We start from the raw sequence: 24430 nt of genomic DNA, 5'->3' as shown, positions 1-24430 counted from the left end.
TGTTCCCTGTGGTTGCAGGTGAAATTAACAGATTACAGCCCACCGTGTGTCTCTGTTTGTTTATGTGCGCATGCAAATGTACCTTGCCTCAGGCTTTGATTATATGTGCATGAAAACGTGACTGTGTTTACCCATAAAAATGACAGACCACACTGTGACACATTCAGAACTCCCCATCAGGTACCATAAAGCAAACATCTCCTTGTTATTGGAGATAGAGACACGATGGCGAGGAGAAGGAAATTATAGTGAATGCTGTGAATCATCTCAGCGGTTCATTGCCACTTCATGCTGATTGAAATGCCAAAGGATGACTTTCGAGCCATCAGAAAGCCTCATATTGAGTCCCTTCCTCTCTGAGAGATACTGCTGTCCCCATCATCATCATCAGTTTCCAATATTTATTCATCGTTCCCCTTCTTTACTAAATACAAAGACGGGGGCTTTTTATGATGTATATGCACATTATTCTTAGCCCTGTGATACTGTACCTTGAATGAATTATGGGAGTGACATTCTGTTATTCCTTTCACTGAACTGGCCTCTGCAAGATTCAGCAGTGTGTGGTAGATGAAAAGCCCTGAAAGCCTATTAGTACTTCCATAGCACTCCGTCTATGTACAAAACATAGAGCCAAGTCAGTTCTTTTGGATTCGTGGATTCGTGTGTCAGGCTGTGGGAATGATAGTTTAATGATTGGAGTAGGCTAGAATCATAGAAAGGCTCCCGAAGAGCTGACTGTTTTTCCATCAGATCATGGCGGGTATCAATTTTACCAGGCAAAACCATTTGAATGAAATGTACAATATTTTAATTTTAATGAAAATGCACAGATATTCTTCAGTGGTTTTGTTTTATAAAAAATACAAATGTTCTTCTTTCACAGAGACTCACATAACAGCAATATTTTACAGGCCCATCTTTAAAAGAAAGGCTACTATGTTTTAGAGTCAGATAGCTTTACATGGTAGCAAATGTGCAGGAGCGGTTGCCTTTAAGGTTTAAATACTTTTAAATAGACTTTTAAATAGACAAAAATGCAAACACTGTCAGCAAAACGGATTTGCAACGAAAACACGGCTATAGTATAGGAAATCACTGCAGACAAAATGTGGACATTCATGCAGAAGCTATCAAAAGTCTTCGGCTAGCAGACCCAACACAGAGCAAATAAGGCATACCAGTCTGATCAGCAGCAAAGGAAAAGTGTCAAAAAAAAATGTTTAACATGTTTTCCAGTACGGTATCAAGTCACTGATGTCCATGCTCAGCTCAGCCAAGAATCCAGAGCCATAAATCAGAAAAGTTCCAGCATGTGGCAAGTAGAGATACCAGAGTCCAAAAACAAAAAACATGATTAATTAGCAGGTCCTTGTATCACAAATGATGGTGCTTTCGTTGCGATTATAAAAGTATGTTTAAGAGTCATCATCAGTTTTTATGACGTGGAATAAGGTGACATTAAATATTACCTGGTGTCCATTATTCCAGGCATACAGCGCTCTCTCTTTGGCGTTGTAGTCGAGCATGGAGATATGGAAGTACTGGTTGTGGAAAGGAATGTCAATGTATTCATAAGTTGAAGTCTTGGTCGAGTAAGCGTAGTAAACCTTTGCTCCTGACAGGTGAGAGTTGGTGATATAGAGCGTCCCACAGATCATGAATGATTCACCCGCGTTCCTTTTGGAGTATTCGGTGTTCCAAGTCTTCAGGACCTGCAGGGTGTCGGGGTCGATCTGGGAGATGACCACGTTCCCTGCATTTTGATTGGTCGCGTACACAACCCACATTCCAAGCTCGTCAGCCATGACGTCGATGTCGGAGTACCCGCCCCACGTGTACGGGTACATGTTGTGGAAGCCGGCGAACTCCAGGGCTCGCTGGGCCAGCACGCTGCCGGTCTCGAAGCTGTACTTGACAATAATGTTACTCTGGTACTTGTTGTAATAAAGTGATCCATTGTAGACAATGTGATTGGTTCCCTCCCATTTAAATGGGAGGCTGTAGGTTCGGGAAACCACTCCTGCTACAAAGTCATCCATCGTCTTGTATTCGCGCACAATCTTGCTGTTGGTGTAACTGTCCATATACCAGACCTACATCAGAGAGGACGAAGAGGATTGGTAGTAAGAGGCAGATATAGATATAGATACCTGATATAGCTGATAAACATGTAAAGCATCAAATATAAAGGTGATAGCCTCTAAATAACTTATATAATCCATCCAAAAAAGCAGAGCTAAAATCAAAACCCACTCCATGATAACAGTTAGTCCCATCTTCAGCTGTTGTGATATTCTGCCCACTCTGAAAACACAACACAGATATACCACTGTACACACTGCACATCCCTCGGAAAGCACTCCCCTGCTTTCATAACTCACCCTGTTGTTTCTGGTCGATGCCAGGGGATCAGTCATCCATGCCCCAAACCGGGTTCCAGATGTCTTTATTGTAACAGGTCCAGTGATTTTCATTAATTTCCCACACGCTGTTAATAAAGAAATGCAGCGATAAGATGTGCTGTGGTGGTTTTTGTCTCTAACTAGATTTCTCAAGCCAATTTCATGCCTGTGCCACCAGAGAGTGTGCCCTCTGTGCATACTAAGATAGGACTGGAAGTGAGCTGCTTTATTTAACTTGAAGCATAATGGTGCAAATGCTGTTTGTAAGCAAAGGAAATTCAGCTCTCTCATGCCTAGCCCATATTTTTTCTTTGGCCATGCCCAGACTATGCCCATACAGGCCTCATGCATCATCAGAATCTTTAGCTATGGGCTGATTATTTTGGTAAAGGACAACAGATTTGGTTTGAGCATAATTAGAAGTTATTTGGTCTTTAACAGCAACATAATGAAAATGTAGTGCAGCAGCAGTGTATCTAACAAAAGCTGCAGCTTTCACCCAGTTTCCCCATCTACAGCGCTCATAAATGCAAGATACAATATAAGAATCTCTTTCTTTATTTGGTCTTCCATGTTTGGTCTTATTAAGCCAGTATGAAGAAAACGATCATATAGGAAACACATCTGATAGATGGTCAGCTGACTCATAGTTCACATAGACGGCTTTGCTGTAGAATAAGTGGATGCTGTGGTTGTAGATATTAAGTCCACAAACACCTGTCTCAGCCCACTCGGAGGCAATTAGCCATTATATGTTACTTTCAAAAGCCTTTTTCAAAAGACTTCGGAACATTTCAGTGTTTCAAGGACTGAAGGCTCCAAATAGACCAAAGAGTTTACAAAAAAAACAAAATTTTATCCTCACTGGCATGAGACAGTGAAGGTGAAGACACATTTTTTTTTTTTTGAAGGAAATAGATTTCGTTGAGGGGCGTAAGGGCAAAACAACAAAGAGAAGCATTAAAGCAACTGACAGTGAGCTTCTAAAAGTAACCTGCTTTCTGTATGCGCCTTTTAATGAACACGCTTGTTTGTGGTCTTATTCTCCAACATCAATCAGGCTATAGAGTACTGTTCTGTTCTTTAAAGCGACATTTCCCGTATAGTTATTTTCTTCAGCAGCAACAAAACAACAGTATACAATGAGTACAAAAAGACTCAGATATGGCGCTGGCAGTTTATGACGTCATGCAAATCCTGTAATGTAAAGCCATTTAGGCTGGTACCATTTATTTACTAGTTCCATTGCTGACACCACCTCTAACAAGACAGTTTAAAACACTCCATATCTGCACACGCATTCACCACTTACTGAGTTTGCCCATGCAGCTGCGGAGCCTGTTGTCCAGTCGCAGCACTCGCTGGTAGAGCTCATCGTAGTCATAGGCCCCGAGCTCCTCCTGGATGCCTGTCAGCACTGCCGACAGGTTCCTGATTTCCTCCTTGAACTGGGAGATGAGTGCAGCATCCATCTTGTACTGCTCCAGCACGGGGATCAACGGCTTCAGCTCGTCCATCTTGTCTTTAAGCTCCTGCAGAAGTGACAGTGACAGCAGCAGAAATGGAAAACAGAGAGAGGTGGAAGATTGCGGATAGGTGCAATGGTCAGAGACAAACAAAATACATATAAAGATATACAGTTTGACACAGGAGCAAGGGCTGGGAGACTGGACCACTGCTAACTGGTCAGGAATCATACACATATCCCTTGTTGCTCCAGTGCTCCATGCTAACATGTGACCAGTCTTATTATCTATTAGCCAACCATGAAGCCAGGGTAACTAATAAGGGGTGAATTTTCTTTAACAAACTGTACGTCCATCCCTGTATTTACATCCAATTTCCATGTAATATTGACATTTGTTAGTGGTCAGCCTTCTCATTTTCTACCATGGCTTTACTTACTGACGTTTTTGCCATGCTAGCGGTTGTTCCACGCACTTATTTTTCCAACTCATTCAGTGTCTTGCAACTTGCAACACCAGAGATAATCCTACTCCCATACCAGCTGTCCAGTGCAATCCACACAGGGCAGCTGCAGCAGCAAAACAGCCTCTGAAGCAAGCAAAGATGTAAGCGCTTTCTGAATTAGGGAGCTTCTGCATATTCTGTTCTGTATCTATTCTTCATTTTCATGTACACACAAAATGTCTGCACACTGAAAAAAACATGTATATAGGCTCCTCAGCTCTCCAAATGAAGGGAAAGGGACCCATTTGCCAGTTGGATATGGTTATCAAAGCGAAGAATGCCACACCCATGGAGTACAATACTAGCTGATGCTAAAAGAATTCAGTACACTATTAGTGGCTGTATAAAAGTCAAAGAATGCTTAAATATCTAAATATCTAAGGAATTTCCTGTCTTAAAATCTGACCCTGGGCCAGCCATTCCCACATGTTTCCAGTCTTTCTGTATCTCTCTGCTTTGACATAAAATAAACTAAGAACTTGCAAAAGTTCTGTAAAAAAGAAGATGAAAACTGGCACAGTTGAATTATGCTTGAAAGCATGTTTCGGCTGTCAGTCATGTTTGAGAAATCAATGCTGCATAAAAACCTTTCAGGTACATACTGTATATATCAAACTAAACACAAAAGATCCATTGAGCATCTGATAAAACCAGGCTATGATTAAGTGAGGCTGTAGATTACTTGGAAGTTTCTGGCCATGATGGATTTCCTGTCATCCTCAATCTGTCTGAACTTGGTCCGGAGGCCTTTCATTTGGTTCTCCATCTTCATGACATATTGGAAATCCCTCTGAGTTCGCAGGTTCAGCACCTCAATGGACTGAGACATGTTCTGCACCTAGAATAATACAAGCCGTTATAAATAATAACATAAAACACTACCATTCATAAATGGAACATTTGGTCATATTGTGTAGTACGGTATATATGGTGTAGTTTAATTAACTCTACAAGTGCATAGATGATGCCTTTCTCTTCACTCCTTTTTTCCTGTTGCTGCAGCTAATTGAAAGGCACTATGATGGGTTCTCCCTGGTGACCCTGCGTGTGTGCCTGAATGTCTAAAAGGCTATTGTTGAAAAAGAGCAAACGTGGCAAAGCCTAGCAGCAGCGTACCTGAGCTAAATGCACATGATAAACCACCTACAGTAGTATTAGGAGATTAAGCTCCTCAAAAGGACAGTAAAGCTTATAGAGATTTGTTCCCTCATCGCTCCCATCTTTAACAGGAGACTGTGGGTGTCTGTGTGTGCGCACGCTGCACTGGGGTAGTAAATATCCCTCTATTACACGTGCTTACCTTTTCTAGTAGCTGGCGGAGCTGTCTGCTCTTGGCATCTCTGGAGCACAGGCTCTGTTCTGGTGCCACCACTGTGCAGATACAGCGCCCATCAGCATCCTGGGCTGAGCTGTAAACCTGCCAGCCCTCCTTTGGGCCGATAGTCTGCAAGTACAAACAAATACATGTACACATTAAGGTCAATGATTCTATATTTCCAGATTGGTTCTCTTTGGAAAGCTGTTAAATTATTTTAAGCTTAGAAACACAATAAAAACTACACACTCCTCTCTTAATATAGTAATTACTGGTCCATAAATTGGATGGCTGATAAGTTCAGTGTGCATAGTGGATGATTTCAAAGCACAGGCGAAGGTGTACCACAAGGTTCAACACTGAGTCCACTTTCTTTTACTGTTTGTTAGTAGTGCTTCTACACTGAAATTCATCTGTGATGCACGTTCTGAAGTGGCAATTAAAAGCATGCAAAATGCCTTTGTTTTTGATTTTGGTAAGATGAACATTAAACAAACACTCCGCTTTTTACTATGACAAAAAAGAGATAATCCCTGTGCATGCACCCGGTTGCCTGGATTGCTGACAATTTCTCCTTTAGAGCACATATAAATATATTTAAATAAAATGTGCAGGGAAACTTAACTTGAAGCCATGTGGCTGCCTTCACTCTAAAATGACTGGAGGCTGTCTGCCCTTCAGCTTAACGCAAACGGCCTATAAGCAAAATAAACACAAAAGTAGCTTAAACCGTGAAAAATGAGTTTTAAGAACAATCCAAATTATTGGATGCAATTTAAAACTGATGCACAGCTCTCAGCATTTCCCACTGTTCTACTTGGGATTATAGGAATCCAATTATTAAATGTTTTGCATGCTAATTGCTAAAACTTGTACACATTTCAGTAATTAAAAATAAATAAGATGGATTCCCAGACGGGGACAACCAGTCACAGTCACCTTGTTATCAAGTTGCTTTCATTTATTACTGTTACCATGTCAGGAAGCTCATAAAAACCAAGTAAAGTTCATGGGTTATTTTGCATCTAAAAGCAGTCAATCTCCCTTTGTTTTTCATCACTAATGCATGAAATGCTCATGAAACCAGAAATGATTGAGGAGCAGCAGATGCACATCCTACACATTCTGCAAGCAGACAACGACATGTGCCTCAGTATGAAATCAATGAGGGTGTTCTGCCATTAAAGGAGTAGCATGGCCTTCGCACTCTCGAAAAGCGACTTCAGCGGTCACACTTCAGATTGCAGCTGGTGAGTAGTAGGTGTCTGTTGAAAAGGTTTCATTTTTTCAGTGTCCACATTTGCTCATAATTAATTGCTTGTTCTGAATCTCCTTTAGCTCTAGGCTAGATTTCAGAGAGTCCATATTAAAGTCACGATAAAAATGTATTCAAAATACTATATAGCACGCATACAGACACACATCCAGCACACATACACACATGTACACGCATTCACATTCACACTCCCACTGAATTTAACTTTAACACCAAGTAACAATGCACAGTAGCTTAAGCAGTGTATGCACATACATAGTTGCACAAACACATCTATTCTGTGCACATCATATCGAATCATTTTTCAGATGTCAGGCCAGATTGAATTTACAAGTTTGTGAAAATGTGTGTCACATGTTTTCCATATTTCTTATATTTTTCAGTTTATTATTCAACATTTGTGCTGTTGGAGACATGTCTCCACAACTATGCAATGAATTTCCATGTAAGTTTCAGGCATTCATATATGCATATATATATATAATCTGTGTGTTCCCATCAGTCAAATGTTATTAATAGGATCAGTTTCTCTAGAATATTAACAGAAAACCACACGTCATGTTTCAGATTTTTAGAAACACAGTGAAAATGACACAGAATCAAAAATACAATACAGGGGCTCGCCCTGAAGTGGGCCACGACTTTGGATCTCTATGGTAACAACAGCCCTTCATGGGCCAAGCTTTGGCCAGCAGTACATTTTTAATTTGAAATCCGTACACAGTGTATGGGCCAGAGCTGGACCTGACTATTAAAATGAGAATGTTACAGCATGTGGGCCAGAACTGGACCACAGCCTTTTACTACCGGGCCAAACACACTGCGCCAGATCAGGCTCATTTATGTTTGATCTGACAATGTATTGGCCAGACTCAGGCCATGGGACCGGGCATAAACATGTGGCCCATGTATGGGCTGGATTCATTTTGCTGTCTGGACATTGTACTTCTTATTGTAAACAGGAGCTCAGCATTGTATGTTGTAGGGAAACTGGTTTTCTCTCTGCATTAGAAGGAACTGACAATGGTATGTCTTTGTTGTCAAAGTCCTTTTCCAAACAGTCGATAGCAAAGCTAGATATGAAGCACCTCATGGATCCAGACAGAATCTCACTCCCACATTCATTCATATATAACTAACAGCTGTTCTCTCTGCCATGACTACATAAAATATAACTCACAGTAAGCTGTGTGCTTATCTATAGAATCATGCAGACCTGACACAGACATATTTATTGTTGCTCTTGCACCTTTAGTTACTATTACACCCTAAAGCAATGGCACACACTACATCAGGGAAGCCAGCTCACTTAATGTTTTTTAGCATTATTATTCAGTGGCTTTCCATCTTACCTTATGCATTCTCTATTCTATTTTAATCTTTATTTTTACTGCTATTATCAGGTGGGTTTTATTCTCCATCTCATAATGGATTCTTTTTCTATCCCTGTTTTTATGCTCATTCTATCTCCGATTTTATGGGAAGCACTTGGTGCATGTCATTACTGTGTTGTAAAGCACTCTGAGCTGCATTTCTTCTATGAAAGGTACTGCACAAATAAATCTAGTGTTGCTATGCCTGGCAAGCTTACGTTAATGGTGGCAGATTTGCCAATCTGAATTTCTTGTCGTTTAAGAAACGGGTTCTTAATTTCAGATTTTATTTTAAGTCAAGCAATCGTTGATCTTGACTGGCAGATTTCAGCCGTAGTGAGTTATGCCAGCTGGTTAAATCTGCCAACTCCAGCTGACTTTTTAATGTTGACTTTTAAAATGAGATCCCTGTCAGCTCTGTTCTGAATATGCAGTTGATGGTTAAACTGTCTTATAGTATCATGCTAACAGACAGTCAAAGAGACAAAGTTGCATGTCTCATGCCAAAAAAACAGCATGTTCACCTGCTGATGATCCATGTAGAAGACATGGCCATAAACAAAGAGCACTGCTCTTGCATTGCAGTGTGGAGCTTGTACACCCCTGCATTAAGTATGATGAGCAAAAAATGGAAGATTATAGATGCATTTTATTCCAATATAATAATATAATATGGAAATATGTACAAGCAAGACAGAGATTTGTTATGCTTTATTATCATGATTAGTGGGAAAATAGTACCCAGTAGATGTACTATCATGAACCATGCTTATTTTAAACATAACTCCACAGGGTATTAAATGCTCCTTGGCCTTGGAAGTCACGTTAACGCTGGGCTGTGGTGCATGTAGTAAGCTAGTTAACAAAACATGCCAACATTTTTGGCTAACAAAGAGACACCACCCTCCAAACTCTTTATATACAGAGTGTCACGACACAGCTTGACAAGTCTGCGGTGCCTGGTTACGGTTGCAAAGCTATGATTAAACAATCGGTGTGGTGCATTATGTTTCATAACTGCATGGCTCACAGTAGGTCAGGGTAGAAAATAACTAGTGTTTGTAGAATTTGAAAACTAAAGACGAAAACTTTGAGCAACTTCAGGTGACAGCACGTATTTTTTCCTCAATTATTCAGTGAACCTGTGGCCATGTGCTCTCTAGCGATACAGAAATTTAGCTGACACTTCATCGAGCAACAACAGGCAAGCAAGCCTGGAGACGCCTTTGTAACCATATAAATATTCATGTACTTTGCCACCAAAGACTCTGCTGGTACACCTTGTCATCCACTATAATCCCAGTGGCATATCAGAAAATGTGGAGGTTATGAACAAACAGAACAGTTGAGGAGGTGGTTATCAGGTATGTAAGTAGCTGAGAAAAAAAAACCCAAAGCGGACAATGCTGACAAAGACCAAGAAAGAGGACTTGACTGTCAATTAGTGGGAAAGCGATCGAGGTGGGAGAGAAGGTGTGCAGGCAGATGTACCAGAGAAGTGCAAAGACAGCAAGCACAAGATGATGAGATGAGGTGAGGGATAAACAAGGAGGGCACCGACGGGCACTGTGGAGAAAAAACACACAAAGAAGTCAAATAAAACAGGGTTAGGCTGATTGATGGGATTGGCAGTACAATCCATCTCACCGATGTTTATCCATTGATTAAAAATCACTCACTCATGCATGACAGCACAGACATAAAGACTGGTTGTATACGAGCAATGGCGCATGACTCATTCGATTAGGCCGAAGTATGACTGCATCTTACATGAGGAACAGCATGTCTTACCTTGTGTCATTCAATAACATTGTATTTCACTTATGAAACTGTCTTGTTGATGAAGATAATTTTTCAATATTTTCTATCCCTCACCACGTTTGAGAGAAGAAGATCAAGCTTCAAGGCTACAGCGGTTTCACAGAGCTGCGCACCAAAGTCTAGTCATTAATCATCCTCACAAAACAGCATCCAGCAGCTCAAAGCTCTCCCAGCAGAGTGCTGCTCTCTGTGCAGGCATCACACACACACACACACACACACACACACACACACACAGACAGGCGTGTGCGCACACACACATACAAACAAGTGCATGCATAAGTTGTTACATGCAGTATCTACTGCACACACAAAAACATAACAGGTTGCCAAGACACATTCATGTTTCCTCTGTAGTTGGAATTCTTGATCTCTCTTTGCCAGGGTTTGACTCATGGCTTTTTGAAGGCTGATATACAGTAGTCATCAATATTTTGCCAGCAAAGTTGCCAACAGACAATATTTTCTGCCAGCATTCAATATGTTTACAGTTGAAACCAGAAAACAGCAGCAAGATGTTTCACTCCTCCGTGTTTCATCATAAAAAGGGATCCGGTGAGGCCATGCGGTTTCATGTTTCACACCAATTCCACTCCCAATCAGCTCTAAGATGCATTAACCCTTTCTAAAAATCCAAATACTTCATCTTTACAATGACTAAATTGCTCCATTTAAAAAAAATGTACTATCAGCACATCACCTGTTAACCTCTCGTTAAATGTTTTCTGACTTTTGGAGGATTTCCTATCACCCCCCCTCCCAGCTCTTAAACAGTACAGTACACTGCTTCCATCACCATGCATAGAACCTTAGAAAATACTCGCACATTAGCTAATAACGCCGAATGCACATTAGAACCAACGCTTGTAAAATAGAGATTTGTGTAATTTAAAAACCCTGCAAAAGCACATCAATTTATAACGTTAATCAAGAGTTTCTATTCACACTCAACAATTCACAGACAAAGACGCTTCAGTGCACCAAACTTATTCTACGGTATAAAACTAAGACAGATTTTATATCTTAGATTTTTTATCTTCTCTTGCCTCTGAAATTGGTTTCTACACGTTTACCTGGTTTACTACTCTGACCGCTTTCTGTCTCCTAGACAAGAACGGCAAGTCTCCCTCTCTGTATTATGTTTGTTCCTACATTAAGAATCTTTATCAACAAGAACAATCTCATCTAATTTTTACACCTTACTGAACTCACTTGCTTCTTTATATTCTTTTCACCCATGAAGACTCCTTTGAACATGACAAGCTTTTTGAGGATGGCATTATGCAGTGCTCTGTATTCCAGAAACAACCATGGAACACCTTAGAATGTAACACAGTATGATACAACAACATCAGAAATTATGGCCTGCAAAATGACCTTAGACTCTACATTTCTATGACAGTTTCACCAAAAAATATAACCCTAAAATCTTCAGAGGTCTAATCTGTCACTTTACAGTGCCCACCCAACATGCCATATCTAACATTGACCTTTTGTTTGAAAAACTGGCCTCTATCATTGAATGATCTAATATGACTTACAGACTCAAAGATTAGCAGACAGTCCAGTCGCCACTAATAACGGACGATCACGACTTTATTACTTTTATTGCTGCGCACAAGGTCGGTCTCACTCTACTGTCTATTAGTGCTGCATTTTTATGAGGCGACCTGATTGAACTGTGAATCAGCCCTCAAACTTCTCATGCTTCAGTGAAGCCAAGAGTGACATTTACAGGACTGTGTATTATGACTGTATCTGTCATATGGCCAAAGTGTAACCAGATGACAAGAAAGGAATGGAGGTATTAATAGCATGATATGACATGAACTGCTCTGTTTTATACTTATTATCTTGTGACCCTTGTTTGTTGTTATGTGTTGACTTAGCCTAGAAGCTTCAAGCTCCCATATTGATTAGGTACATTTTAAAATTGATATATCTTGTGTCAGGTGTCCAAACTAAAATACCTCAACAGTGGTTGGACAGATTGCCATGAAAATTTGGAAGGACTTTTGTGATACCCAGACGACAGACGCCACTGACTTTGGTGATCCACTGATTTTACCTTTGGTGCCACAATGAAGTTGACATTTATGTTTTTTAGTGTAATGTCTCAACAGCTATAAGAGATTGCAGTCTTGCAGTGGCGCCAGCACATCAATGTTTTAAAATTTCTGCATTTACTTAATGGGTTGGAACAAAATGTCGTACAGACGGTTATGGTTCCCAGACAATGTAGCTTAATGATTTTGGTGACAGGCTGACTTTTACTCCGCCATCACCATGAGGTTGATGTTTGTGGTTTTCCAGCAAAATGCCTCAATAACCAGTGGATGGATTGCAATGAAATTTTGTACAGACACCCATGTCTGCACAAGGATGTGTGGTAATAACTTTTATTTTGCGCCATCACAAGTACTTTGTTTAAAGCGATGACAGTCCCTTGAGTCTCAAATGTACCTGCTAATAAGCACTCAGCATACTAACACATAAACATTACGCCTGAAAATCAGCATGGTAGCATTGTTGTTGTGAGCAGGCTTGCGTGTCAGCACCTCATATCCAAATGCGCCCTAGATGCACCATCGAACCTGGGTAGGAAATTACCAAAAGTGTGTTTGGCATGCCCTCGCTGAGCCCTTAGTCCTCTTTTCACATTTTTTTTCCTTAAATTTGTTTCTGGAACCATTTGGAAGAAGTACGAGAAATTCCACGTTTTTAACAAAATAAGATCGGCAGAGTTGCCTGTTTGCTGGACTTCCACATTGTCAGTAAATACATTTGTAGAAGATGTTCAGTTGAAATAGTAGATATATGTATGTTAGTAATAGAATCGGTTGAGTTGCAAAACCTATCCTCTTGCCATTTGTCAAGAAAATTCTGTTCGTAGACTTCCATCACAAACGGTCAGTCACCACTGCTGTCTGTGTTCACCTGGACAACTCTCTTTGCTCACAGCTGGTCTGCTGCACAAAGGTGGGCCTGACTTTCAGAATCGTAGATCAGTTAAAACATGCAAAGTCAACAGTGCACCTCCAAAGCACAAACAATGATGGTAATGAATTCCTCCTTGTGGAAGCTATGATTCATGCTCGTCACAGCAGAGAGGTATCCTGCCAATTACACACCTAATTGAATCCATTTTCTCTTTAATATTCTGTCATCAACGTGTATTTTACTTGGGCTACTTTACACTTACCATTAACTTTGTCCTCATCAACCTTTTTCTGTGACTGAGGGAAAGACGCAGGGGGTTGATGAGGGGGTGAAAGTGAATGTATAGGTTAATATGGGTAATATGGTTAGGACCGAGTTAGTAAATGAAGTCAAGGAGAGTTACCCACTGTCATCAGATCTGAATCACTTCCTGTGCCCTCACCCGTGTCCGTGAGCAATTTACAAGTAGAGTCCTGAAAACACTGTTGAATAGAGAGGGATATTAGTTTGTGTTGCTTCCTGCTTTTATTTTTTCATGCATGTTATTCAATTCCAATGAAATAACCTTGTTTGGTTTCTGTCTTTTTGTTGTTTTGCCCTTCGTTTTCTATCGTTTTATCATCGATTTAGATTAATTAGTAGGTTTTATTCTGTGGATATTCAAAATGACTTCCTTTATATTCTTTCTAATAGCTTCTATGTCAGTAATTTTTCCTAGATTTGATTTCTGTAACTCTAGACGATCTTTTGTAGCAACTAGACACTCCTCTCGGCTCATATACTGTACTTTAGCCGACTGTCTGCACCGTAAACTGTCTCCACTCTGATGAGTATAGCCTTGGTCTCTTGATCTAATTTCTTCTGCCCGGTCTCATGATGGCTGATTCCATTTGCTGAGCTGCGGTGAGGTTTCTTGGCAAATCAGAGACTCAAACGCAGAGACAGACACGGGACACGAGGTGAAGTTACTTCACTGGTAAACCAGGCGGTCATGCACAAGTGGTCAGACCAACACAAGCTAACAAACCCAGGCAGAGATGAGAGAGAATGCTTGAAATGAATGAACACATGAGGATAAACAAAGACAATCTGGCAGGGGAGTATGCATATGGGGTTGGCTGACAGCAAGACCAGGAGACAGGTGAACAACTGGGAGCAGGTGTGAATGATCCAGGGGGAAGGGAACTGAAATGACCAGAGACGACAGTCTTTCGAAATAAAACAGGAAATATAATATGCCCAGATTAGCGGGATGTTACAGCTGCAGCAGTATAAGTCTGGCAATGTGAGGGACTCCCCTGAGGGCACTAAAACAAAGACTGCCAGTGGCAATGGCAGAAATCAATCTGTTAGAAGTACAGACTAGATATACCAACTCCTCCAACAGCATCAGCTGGAGCTAAAGAGAGGCAACAAGTGGACACAAACAGTTTAAGTAGCCGTAATCTTTGACAATATGGAGGGTTCAGGTGATAGACTGGAAATAGCTCTCAAATGTCACACACGCCTTTACTGGACTACTGGATATCGATGTGTGTTACATAGCAGAACATCGGAATTGTGCTTTTCACTGGGCTTACGTCTCCCTTAGATTATTTGTTTAGCTCTTTATAGCAGTTATCAGAAAACATGACAGACCACAAATATCTTGGGAGTTTGTCCTGCATCTGCTTTGGTTTGCGACATGTTTTTTTAAACTTGTATGAGCAGTTTCAAATTAGCATTGCGTGATATTAAAACTAAAAAAAAACCAGCCCTGTTAATAAATGCAGAAACAAATCCAGGTGCCAGATATGCCAATAAGGCTAGATCTCATAGCACAGTGCCATCCTGCCTGCCACAAGACAGAGACCTAAACAGATGCTATCTATCCCGTCATCTATCAACCTGTCCAAACAAAAACCCACCGGGGTATTGGAGGCAAGTGAAGTGGAATGTGCACGTCAGTACTGTAACTGATGATCATATCGCTTAAATGAGTTAACATTTTAGCTCTAATGGCAGGGGAAGATGAACTTGCATGTGCAGCCAGCTCTGTAACCAGACTGATGCAGACATCCAAGACAGCAATGACAAATGGTAACACCCCTAAACACAGCAGCAACAGCGATCGTGGCAGCTAATCCTGAGACCAAAAAGGTTCCAGTGTACTGACACAGAGATGCAGCATACTATGGAGGGAAAGAGGAAGGGGGTGGGTGTGGGGGTGGGGGGGATAGACACAGCAAAAAAAAAAAGAAAGCCATCTTTTCCCTCAGATGTGACTGTGATGAAAGCCGTGCAGGGAGATTAATTTCCTAGAGGCGTGCCACCTTCTTGCCTTTTTTGACCCCAGCGAGGAGAAGATTGAATAGATAATTCTGCGGGAGCTCGGCACATTCTGCCCTCGCCGGTCTCTGAATGAGCTACAGCATTATCTTGTTCACACCCTCCTGCTTCTTCTCTGGGGTGCGCCTCAATGAGTTTTCTGACTGAACAAGACGCCATGTCAGTCATAAGCACCACGGAGGATGATAATGAAACAGTCATCAAACATTATCGGTGGAGTAAAACCAGTGGACAGCTCCAGGCCACACTGAACGGCACACCCATGCACAAGCAGAATACTGAGCAGCTGTGACAGTGTTCTGACATAAAGCTATATCTCGCTATGCTGGAATAAAGTCAGGTTGAGGGTGTCTCAAGCGACGATGGGTACCTTTGTTCTTTTATTCATCCGAGTGTCCATACTCAACACCAGAATGTTAAATCAACGCAGCCAAAATTAAAATGTGATAATAAGACTGGCGTATTTTAGAAAGAATTAAGCACCCTCATCTTAAGAATGCCACTCTCTCTGGGGATAAATTTTACCCGAGGAGGCCCTGTAATTGGATTTTTTTGCTTATTATGTTGATCATTCTAGTGGAGCAGTCTGCCGTGAGAAGAACCCTTCTTTAATTGATCAAATCAAATCTGTGCCATCAACATGCACAAGTCTTGGCAGCATCTCAGTGTAAGCGTTTGCAAAGTTAGAGCCTGCTCATTAGGGCCGCATAAGACACTCTCAACAGTTTTCCAATCGTGGAAAAGGACAGTCCTGCCATATTAATGCCACAGAAGCTGCAGACTTTTTACAAACTGTTGCAGCAAAGTGGCTCACCTGATTATTTCTTGCTCTTCAGCAACCTTTGAATTTTCTCCTAATTATGCTCCACAGCGGCGTCAGGATTCGCAGATACTGAAGCTGAGGAAAAAGACTCTCCACTTCAGCCTCCATTCTGATGTGAAGCAGAAGAATGTACCAAAAAGAAGATTGTGCATAACTTAAGGATGTATGTGTTCACATTGGTTTAGAATCAGCAGGGCAATACGCCATAATTGAAATTATGGGATCAACTTGGATAAAACTAATACCCTCAAAATACCGCCTTAAACTCCTAGATACCATCATTAGTATGGTCAGTGCATCCTATGAGGTTCTTTGAAGTCAATTTATTTGCTATAGCTACACTCCTTAAACTTCCTTCGTGGTGATTTTCTGTTTCTTAGAATGCCTTTCAGCAACTTTGGGAGAATGGGCCTGAACTTAGTGATTCAAATAAAGTGGGATATATGGGCATGTAATGTAAACATACAGTAGTTAGCTTGTTAAGCAGCTTGTGGACACTTTCATCCTGATGAAGAAATTCAGGAATGCAGTCAACAAAAGGAAGGTCAACTGAAGCTGGAGCCCATGTGAAGCGAGCGAGTAGGAGTGTTTATGATGTTGATGGTTAGCCTGGTTGGCGCCAACCCTCGCCTAAACCAGGTGAAGTATTTACAGTAGCTGCAAATGCGTGGCTGTGTGCTATATGTATAAAAGGGAAGCTCCTGACAGGTCTAGACCTGATTCTCTGGACACTGTCTGGAGTCTATACTTGGGCTTCTGTCTGCATCCAGCCTACTGTTACCTGCAGCACCCTATCAGAGCCTGTCATTTTGTAAAGATAAACAGTGCTATCTGTTTCTGTTTCCATTCTTTTTTATTCTCTCTTGTCTGCTCTGGTGGCCACTAGCTGGTTGGTTGCAACTGCCTGATCGGTGCATGACTTGTGTGGACTCTGATGATGATGCATGGTGCAGCCACCAAAAGGATGGTGAGAACAGCAAATCAAATCATTGCATTCCCTACCCCTTAAAAAAAAAAAAAAGGGAGAAAAAACACACAAACACAAAAACAGCAGAGTACAAGTATTTATATGCTGCAATTGTTAGAACACCCAGCTTATTATCTGACTGCCTCCAACAGTAGCTGAGCGTTAACTTCCAAAGCCAAGGAGCACATCATTAATTAACTGTCCTGGATGCTAGCAGAGTTCAGACTGCCATAGTTGTAGACGCTCCAATGTTATTCGAGTGTTAAGCAACACAACGTGATCCCTTGCACCATTAAAAATGAAACCATACTGTTTAAAAATACACACAAGGATGTCAGCCAAGCAGCCAAACAGGGTTATGTTAGATTCTTACAATGCTGTCATTTCAACTGTAATGAAGAACACTAACTAGCACAGGGTTTTTAGTGAACAGTTGACTGGTTTTACACACACACACACACACACACACACACACACACACACAGAATAGAGACATTGCCATTAGTTCTAAGTTACCTAAGTCTTGGGTAATTCATATAAAACTCTAAATCTGCTCTAGTACTTTAACATCAGTCTAAATCAGTCCCTGTGTTTAAAGCTACTTAATAAGTTATATCACATTTTATCTTTGCTGGTAAGAAATTAACAAGCGTACCCCATAATCGTCTCACTGGTTGATTGAATACAGTATAAATTTATTGAGACCACAAATGTCTTCCATTCCTCTCAAGCCCAGCCTTTCAGCTCTCATCCACTGATATGCGTCTGATATGGAGACCGCTCGGGCTGTAATTAGAGTAATCATAAGGGGAACAGAGGGAGAGGGCCGTAACTATGCCCCTGGTAGTTTCAACATCATGTCTCAACTCCTGTAATTATGCTTAGACTATTATTAACTGAGATGCACTCACCCAGAGGAGCTCAAAACAAGGGAAAGTCATTTTAAAGAGTCCTATTCATACGTAAAAACATGCCGTTTTTTGAGCATTTCATATTTATACATATCATTATTACCTCTATTGATGTCTTTTGGGAAGAGGTAATATGGACTAGAAGCCAGAAAAGGGCAAAACAGCCCAAAGAAAGAACAGAAAATCGCTCAGAGGTAACTGGTGGCAATCTGTCACTGTCAGGACTTAAGACGTCTTACTACTAATCAGCAGAATGAATTCATTTGCCTGACAAACATAAGCTCAGTCGACTTATTCACAAAATGTGGCTGCCTCACACACCTAACAACTGGCACATCCTCAAGCATATATTCAAATAAAGTGACAGAAAACTCATTAGGAGCTCACGCAGGCTCACGACGTTGAGTCCGAGCTTCTAGCACCGTGTATTTACCCTGCTGCTCGAAACGATTCACATCCATCATCAGTGGACTTATTGTCTTTATTTCCAGTCCATCCTCTCTGACACCCCCCCCATCCCCCGCCCGCCTGCCTCACACATGAAACATGCAGCGTCACAACTAATGACTTTGCTGGCAGTCGTGTGACTGTTTGCTTTGTTTGTGTCGACACATATATAGTTAGAGGGTGTCATCTTTAATTTGGCCCCTGGTGGAAACACTGATGTGAAACCTCCAGCATTTTTTTTTCTTTCATTGCTAAATGGCTGTGTGCATGTGTAGGTGTGTCCCCACAGCATCTCTCATCTTTTTAATATGGCATCTGTGCCAGACAAATGTTCCTACCAAGCCTGAGCGTATCAGCCGCACACATGCTAATGAAAAGGGATTTCAAACAAGCAAGCAAAGAAAAAAAAAAAAAGAACGACATCAGCGCCTGGCAGACGACCCCTTCAGCTCTACAACACACAATAACTTCAAAGAATGCCTTTATGATTAGCGATCAACAGGATGTCGTAGCGGTGAGGGGATGGAACATTTTCTCTGCAGGATTTCCCCAACCTTTGCAGCTCGGAACACATTTCTGATTTTTCCCGTGTGATCAAATCACTCATGATCAAAACCGGACACCTCTCAAGGGACACTGAGGTTTAAAACTCTTAACCCGTGAACTGGCACAACTGGCATTCACATTACAAGTGGATTAGACCGCGTGCGTGAGTGTGACTGCGTGTGTGGCTGTGTACATGCAAGCCTGCCGCCTCCTCATGCAGCCACCTACTCACAGTGGCTGACACAGAGGGCAAGTGCCTACACAAAGCTCCATCCCACTGGTGTCGTAACTAAATCCCCAAGAGCAACTGCTAATAAACATCCACATTACTCACAGTTTGTCTAGTTTTGCTCAATGCAGCCATGCACATCATTGGTTGTTTCTCCACCGAGGTGCAAACATTGAGAAGAATTAAAGTTTATGATGTACTTCCAGAAAAGGCACAAGAGTTTGCACCTGTTTGCTGCTACTGACCAAATTACTACACATCCCAGGGAACACTGTGGCACTATTTGGTCTGAAAAGCCATGTCCTGCCAATAAGTTGTTCGTTTTAGGAAAGCTGAAACATCAAGTGCCTCGATCTGCTGCTCATTTCATCTTTAAAGAGCACATTCAGGTGCAGGAGTCATGACTGCGAATGTAACTGGGCTTCAGATGCAGCTGGAATGAGCACACTCGTGTGGAGATACTGTGATAGTGGAGCTACTGTGCTGCACTGACATGCAAAAAAAAAAAAAAATCCCAGCCTGTTTAATACTGGCATTACCGGATCATAAATTGAGTTATGTTGAAAGGCAATGTTGAAAAAAGATGAAATATAACATATTGAAAATGAATGTGATTCCACCTGAAATCTCAAAATGGATTTTTAAACAAATTTACAGCCATTAGGTGTGATGTTTGAGGGAAGGCATGTCTTCTGAATCTAAAGTGGGTGCCAGTCTGATGTCAGACTCTGAAGTCTATTAAGTCTCTCTTTCTCCTCCAATCAATATGTCCTCCAGGTGCACCATATAATGTGTAATCATAAAACACAAATTCCAGCTATCATTTTGATCATGATGAGAGCAGCACAGTGCTGTTAGCAGCCACTGTGTAATTACCCGGCTGGCACAGACCATAAGGGAAAACGACGCTATGCAAATATTTCATTTTCTCACAAAGGCTCCTTAGGGATCGATTGTGTACACTGCAGAGGTATAATATCTGCCTAACTGGATGCCACACCACGACAAAGGGAAAATCCAATCCATTAGTCGTAGCTTTAGCCACTATGTCCACAGCAGATCTGGGTTGTAATAGGTCATTTTAAAGTTGCTAAACTGAATCTATGAGGGGGAAAAAACACAAGGCAGCTCTAAATGCCAAGAGGTAGAGGCTGCCACCTCTTACAAAAATGAACAAAGCCTTGTGTACGAGGCCTGACAGCCTGTGAGTGACAGCTTAATAATTTGCAGCTTAGTGTAATACCATAAAAGTTTTTGCCTTCCCAGATCATTTTTAAACACTGAAGCGGAAAGGTCTTTGGGGCCGCGCTAGCAATTTGCATGCAGCTCCAGCTCCGGCGATATCTCATATTCTTCAATGGCAGTGGGGTATTCATTGATTTAATCACAAACAGATGAAAGAAACTGAATTGAATGATAGTCGTCAGAGATAACCGGAGGTAACAGTGCAGAAACACATTTCTAAAAATGAAGAGAGTGACACAGATAACCAGAGCTCTCTATTAACGCGGTGACGAAAACCTGTAGACCAGGGCTGGTCTCATTCTTTTCATTGGGTCTTTTTCAATTAATTGCTCTACCTACGCGATCTTTAAAATAACAACACTGAAGACATCCAATTGCTTTGCTTTTACAGCCACCCAGCAGTCAAAAAAAAAAACCAAAGGCATTTGAAATCGAATGAAAGAAAAGCAGCACGTCCTCACATTTGAGGAGCTGCACTGTAACTAGGAAAGATCTGCCACTGCCACTTGATAAATGACACAAAGGATGAACTAATTACAAAGTTGCCATCGTGTCATTTTTTTTTTTTTGCCTATGGACTAATTGGTTAATTGTTTGAAGGCTAGGAGAGGATCAAGGATCTCATCCCTGTGAATAAGCAGTATCAGCCACTGTTCTCTCATCAGCATCATATTAGGCTCTGCTCAAAAGAACTGAAAAGCTGCATCTGAAATAATATTTTCTCCTTCTCCGTGGGCTGCTGCATAGCTTGTGCTGTGAAGTTTTTCAGCAGCAGACAGTGGACAGCCCTTCACCCTCGCCACCAGGAGACCCCGAGCCCTCAGCAACACAATGATTTATCCATTAATCATAGGGGACTTTGACTTGTCAGCTTTAGTCACGGTTATTTCATCTTTCTCTTAGAACAAAACTGCCCATGCAATTCAATTTCCCTCAGATTTGCTTCAGGTTAAGCACAGAGATAAACCCAATACAGACAGAAACAGCAGCATGGTATTAAATTAAGACAGGAGAGAGACAGTCCTTGGTGGGGATGAAGAGGTTATGCCACTGGGACACAGCCATGCTCCTATTAGCTGGATAAGGGACAGATGGAGGCTTCTTCAGGTCTTAAGCATCACCGTGTATTAGGCAGAAAACAATCAATAGCTTCTGCTGAAATGCTTTTGTTGTCTAATGCACTTGCCCTCACAATTGCATTATGACCCATTTAGCTTTCAAACAGAAGAAGATCCACAAGTGGGCGAGATGGGTGAATAATATAAGGTGATTAGTCACATGAGAAACTGTGTTTCTGCATAAATCCAATCCAAATAACGCAGAGCCATGCGGAGAAAATGCGATGCCTGCTCTTTGTATGACTGATCCACTACTCCACATTTTGTTCTGAGAAATATGGTGCGCAAATCTGCATTAAAAATGTGCCAGTTCGATGTTTTCTTGCTTATCGGATACACATATTTCCGATAAAACAGCCCTCACACACTTCGTGGAATTAAGAGGGTCTGTTTGTAAATTCGTCCTACAAATAATCTGCTAACGAGCACTGTATTTTCAAAAAGTCCGAAGTTTTAGAATTGAGTTATACTACTTGTTTCACACCACCTTTTGTGGAGAAGGGCTGAAGGCATGCTGATTATTTAGAGTTTAAAATAATAATTGCAGAAATAAGTGAAGGTAGGTGCATTGAAGCTACCCCGAAGTGTAGTGCCTTATGTGTTTTTGTAATGCCTCTCAAATCTTGTCTAACCATGTTTATGTTGCTGATGTTTAGTAAGGCAACATTAAATTGTGGGACTTCTGAGTTAAGTTTTGCATGACAGTCTCCATAAAGGAAACTGTCACGTATCGGGGTTACTGTAGAGAAACTATAGCCAGTATGTCCTCAAACCCGAGTATAACAAAGCTGTTAATTGTGAGCAATAATTATATCAGCTCTCTGATATGAAACAAGCGGCTGAATCAGAAATCAATAGGAAAAAAGAAACTCACCATGGAGGGATATAATCCGAAGATGATGAGGGAGAGGACGGGGTACAGAACGCTCAACAGGACCCGCATGCTTACGGGCTCAGGCAGTCACTTTTCTCCAAGGTGCAGTCTTTTACCATAGAGCTCCTGCGCCGCTGTTCACCTCAGCGCGTTTCTACTGCTGTCGAACCGCAGGGAGAGCGCTCCGACGGCGGCACAGCGACCACACGTTCAACCGCATCACACCCACCGCTCCCCGGTGCACCGACTGAAGGCAGCGCCGAGGAAAAAAGTTTGGAGCGAGGGGGCAATATTCAAATATTCAGTCCCAGCAGACTGCAGGGGAGGCGCACCAAGGATGTGACATCACTTGATGGCCTTAGGCAGTCTATCTATCTATCTATCTATCTATCTATCTATCTATCTATCTATCTATCTATCTATTGATGACCTTCTTATTCACCTTCAGATTTTGTCCATTTGGAAAAAAAGCTTATTTATGTCAGTGCCCACACTTACTTAGCCTTCTATGCACTTTCCTGCCAAAAACTAATGTGTGTGTGTGTGTGTGTGTGTGTGTGTGTGTGTGTGTGTGTGCGCGCGCGCGTATTATGCATTGGGGACATAAATCTGATTACACAGTCATATTGTGGAGACTTGCCTTTCTTATGGGGACAAAATGCAGATCCCGTGACATGAAGAATTCAATTTTAGTGTAAAGACTTGGGTTACGGGTTGGGTAAGCTTAGGTTTATTGTAAGGTTAAGGGTTAGAGTTAGGCAAGTAGTGGTTATGGTTTTAGGGTAAGTCTCCAGGATATAAATGCAAGTCTATTTAATGTATTGAAAAATGATGGAAACAAGATTGTGTGTGCGGACACACGCATGTGCAAACTGACCGGTGACAGTTTGACATTCAGTGTCCACTCAAATAGCTATGCATGGATGATAATGATGTAAGAAGTGGTCTTCAGAAACTGAAAAAATGTCTGTCACTCAGCCTCTTGCACTGGGCTTTGTGCTGGCTGAGTACCTCATGGATAAGTGTGCATCTCACAATTGACACGATGTGTTTAGCACTTCACGTTCATATGTAATATACTTACCTTCAAGGTCATCAGGATTAAAAGCAGACAAGAAACAGGCTGAGCAAAGAAAAAAAAAACATCACAGATAAAAGACTTAAGTGTTTATGGCTCTCAATCAGAGCTGCAGCTGTGAGGTTTTTATTTACAAGGTCGAGCAATGGGTTCTGCACATATAATTTTATGAATATCTCATGCCTGAGATGTTCATGAAACCACAGCAGTGCAGCGGCAGCGTGACGATGCTGCCTCTAGAACAGCAGCGGCGCAGTGTCATGAGGTGCACTGCTGGCAGCTGAAGGCTTCATAATCTGGTCATCAGCTGTGTGACGCTTTGCTCGGGGGTGCCATGAAGAAGAAGCCCTCCACACTCCACACTCTCCATCCTCCGCTCCTGTTCTGTGTGAATTCTCTCATCAGTTAGGTTATGTTTGAACTGTCTTACTCTTCACGTTTTGAGTGTCACATTTCTTTCTCTTTCTTTGTGGACTTGCAAAACCAGGCAAAAGAACAAGATGTCACTGTTAAGAATGCCACTGGAAACTTTTTAAGGCCTGTATTCAAAATTCTTCCATCAGTGTATTTCTCTCTTTGTGGTCTGTACAGCAGCTCTTTGAATTCTGTGGTGCATGTTTCAAAGTGTGAAGCACTCTCAGAAAAGGTCATTACTGCTTTACCGCTGTTTTTCCTGACCTTGTGATGCTGTTGAGACTTTTCACTCTGCTTGAGGTTTTAGGAATCTCTAGAATTACATATAGAAACGTAAGAGAACTCAAGG

General features: G+C 41.5%; 1 protein-coding gene across 1 annotated transcript; it reads right to left on the bottom strand.

The window, feature by feature from the left end:
• Window positions 1-794: 794 nt before the first annotated feature.
• Window positions 795-22855, bottom strand: olfm3a (olfactomedin 3a). Its single transcript, XM_076760887.1, has 6 exons — window positions 22590-22855; window positions 5677-5820; window positions 5059-5214; window positions 3718-3937; window positions 2385-2491; window positions 795-2096 (listed from the first exon to the last, which is right to left on the bottom strand). Exons 1-6 carry the CDS (start codon window positions 22656-22658, stop codon window positions 1419-1421), a joined length of 1374 nt encoding a protein of 457 aa, XP_076617002.1. The 5' UTR covers window positions 22659-22855; the 3' UTR covers window positions 795-1418.
• Between the last annotated feature and the right edge of the window lie 1575 nt (window positions 22856-24430).

This window comes from Chaetodon auriga, chromosome 21 (assembly GCF_051107435.1).
Source record: "Chaetodon auriga isolate fChaAug3 chromosome 21, fChaAug3.hap1, whole genome shotgun sequence".
NCBI classification, from domain to species: domain Eukaryota; kingdom Metazoa; phylum Chordata; class Actinopteri; order Chaetodontiformes; family Chaetodontidae; genus Chaetodon; species Chaetodon auriga.
The sequence above is the reverse complement of the archived record's forward strand: the minus strand, read 5'-3'. Positions and strand labels throughout refer to the sequence as shown.